This window comes from Chaetura pelagica, unplaced genomic scaffold (genome assembly GCF_000747805.2).
Source record: "Chaetura pelagica isolate M959 unplaced genomic scaffold, ChaPel_1.0 scaffold139, whole genome shotgun sequence".
NCBI lineage: Eukaryota > Metazoa > Chordata > Aves > Apodiformes > Apodidae > Chaetura > Chaetura pelagica.
In genome coordinates, this window is record NW_009970717.1 from 1766270 (window position 1) to 1767956 (window position 1687).

The 1687-nt window shown below is 37.2% G+C and overlaps 1 protein-coding gene across 1 annotated transcript in view; it reads left to right on the plus strand.

Annotated features, from left to right (window-relative positions):
• Window positions 1-1295: 1295 nt before the first annotated feature.
• Window positions 1296-1687, plus strand: part of RRAD (Ras-related associated with diabetes) — a 5220-nt gene continuing 4828 nt past the window's right edge. The window contains exon 1 of the mRNA XM_010006234.1: window positions 1296-1323. Within this exon, the coding sequence (XP_010004536.1) occupies window positions 1296-1323 (28 nt within the window). The remainder of the gene's footprint in view (window positions 1324-1687) is intronic.

The following is a 1687-nucleotide window of genomic DNA, read 5'->3' on the forward strand; positions in this document are numbered from 1 at the left end:
CTGCTGAAACACTGTCCTCCCAACTTTCTTATTTAGAACTTTTACATATGGCTGTCTTGTTGGTTTTTTTTTTTTGGCTAGCAAGGGTTCCATCATGCATTTATATCACTAAAATATTCATAATTCTCATCAGCATAAGGCCTGGAATAAAATATGTCAACTTCAAGTCCCGTCAATGAAACTCCCATTTTTAGTTTGGATCCAGTCAGCAGTGCTATATGTGGCACAAAAGTGACACTGTATCTTTGATTCGGACACTCCTCAGATTTCACTTTTTTCAGAAAGAAAATAATTAAATCTTTATATGTCAACTTCTAAAGTTTGAACCTGATACACAGTAAAGGCATGTAAGAAAGACTGGTCCAAAAGACTTATAAACTCATTCAGAATATTTTCAGATGAGAAATTTAAACCAAAATATTCAAGTTTTAAAAACGTTAACAAAGATCATTTCTGGAAGTGTATTTACATGATTAACTGTATATAAATACAGATTCCAGGATGGTTTGGCAGAATCCAGTTTATCCAAGTTAAATAATGATGGTGTACTTAAATGCTAATAATAATTTATTCAAATATGATTGAAAATGCTAACCAGAGGTTTATAATTCAGTTCAGTTAACTGAAGAACTCACTTTGTTTCACCACCATACTCTTGACTATTTAAACTGACAAGGCTATTTTGGTGGCTATTTTGTGAGACGGGCAAAGAGAACTTGCTGCAAGCACTTGATGATCTTTAGCTGCCCTATTAACATGTCAAACTGCAGTTACCACGAGGAAAGGGCCAAACCCACCCCAAGAGCATGGACTGGAGAAGCATAATTTGCTCCTGAAAAGAACAAAATATTAACGGACTTAATTTCATAGGAGAAAAATATCCATCCCTTGTGGTCAGTCCCTTTAAAGTATTTTCAATGTTTATCTTGCAGTTAAACAGCCAGACAAGTTTAACGTGTCACGGGAAAAATATATTTCTGAGCCAGTAAGCTATATTTTATAGTATTTTATAGCCCAGTCCCAGAGATCCTTTCCTCCTCTTACTTGATTCCCTACATCTATGCTTTAATTTCCACTACCTCCCTATCTCTTGCCTTCTTTAGCCTTGCTTCTGCAGCTGACTTGTAAACCCTTAAACTTTCACGAATTGGATGGCAACTATCTCTATATAGAGTCACAGGGATTTTCCCGTACTGATGAGGCTGTAATCTTTTCGGAGCAGGAGCCAGAGCTATTTTGGCTGTAAAATGTGTAACATGTTTTGGTTGCTAGGTAAACAATGAACTGTATACACGATGCTTGGGGAAGCCATTCAGAATACAAGTATAGTTATCTGGTTAGTCGTTTCTTCACCCGATCACATGGCAATGACTGTGTCACTTGAGATAAGACTTTCCCTGTCTCACTTTGCTGCTCAGGTGAAATCAAAGGAAGAATTTGACCTTTATTTTTTAGATTGCCCTCTTAAACCGTTAACACCGCATGAGGACATATTGGCAAGCTTACTAGACACATGAAACACCTAACACAGGTGCTTTTCTCATAACCCATTCCTAAACATTGAGTAAAGCAAGCACGAAGTAATGCAAATATTGAAAATACACAAATATTCTTCCTAACACTGCGGTAGACACCAGGACTGTACCTCAAGTCCTGGACAATGACATACGGCCTAACAAGCCGAGGA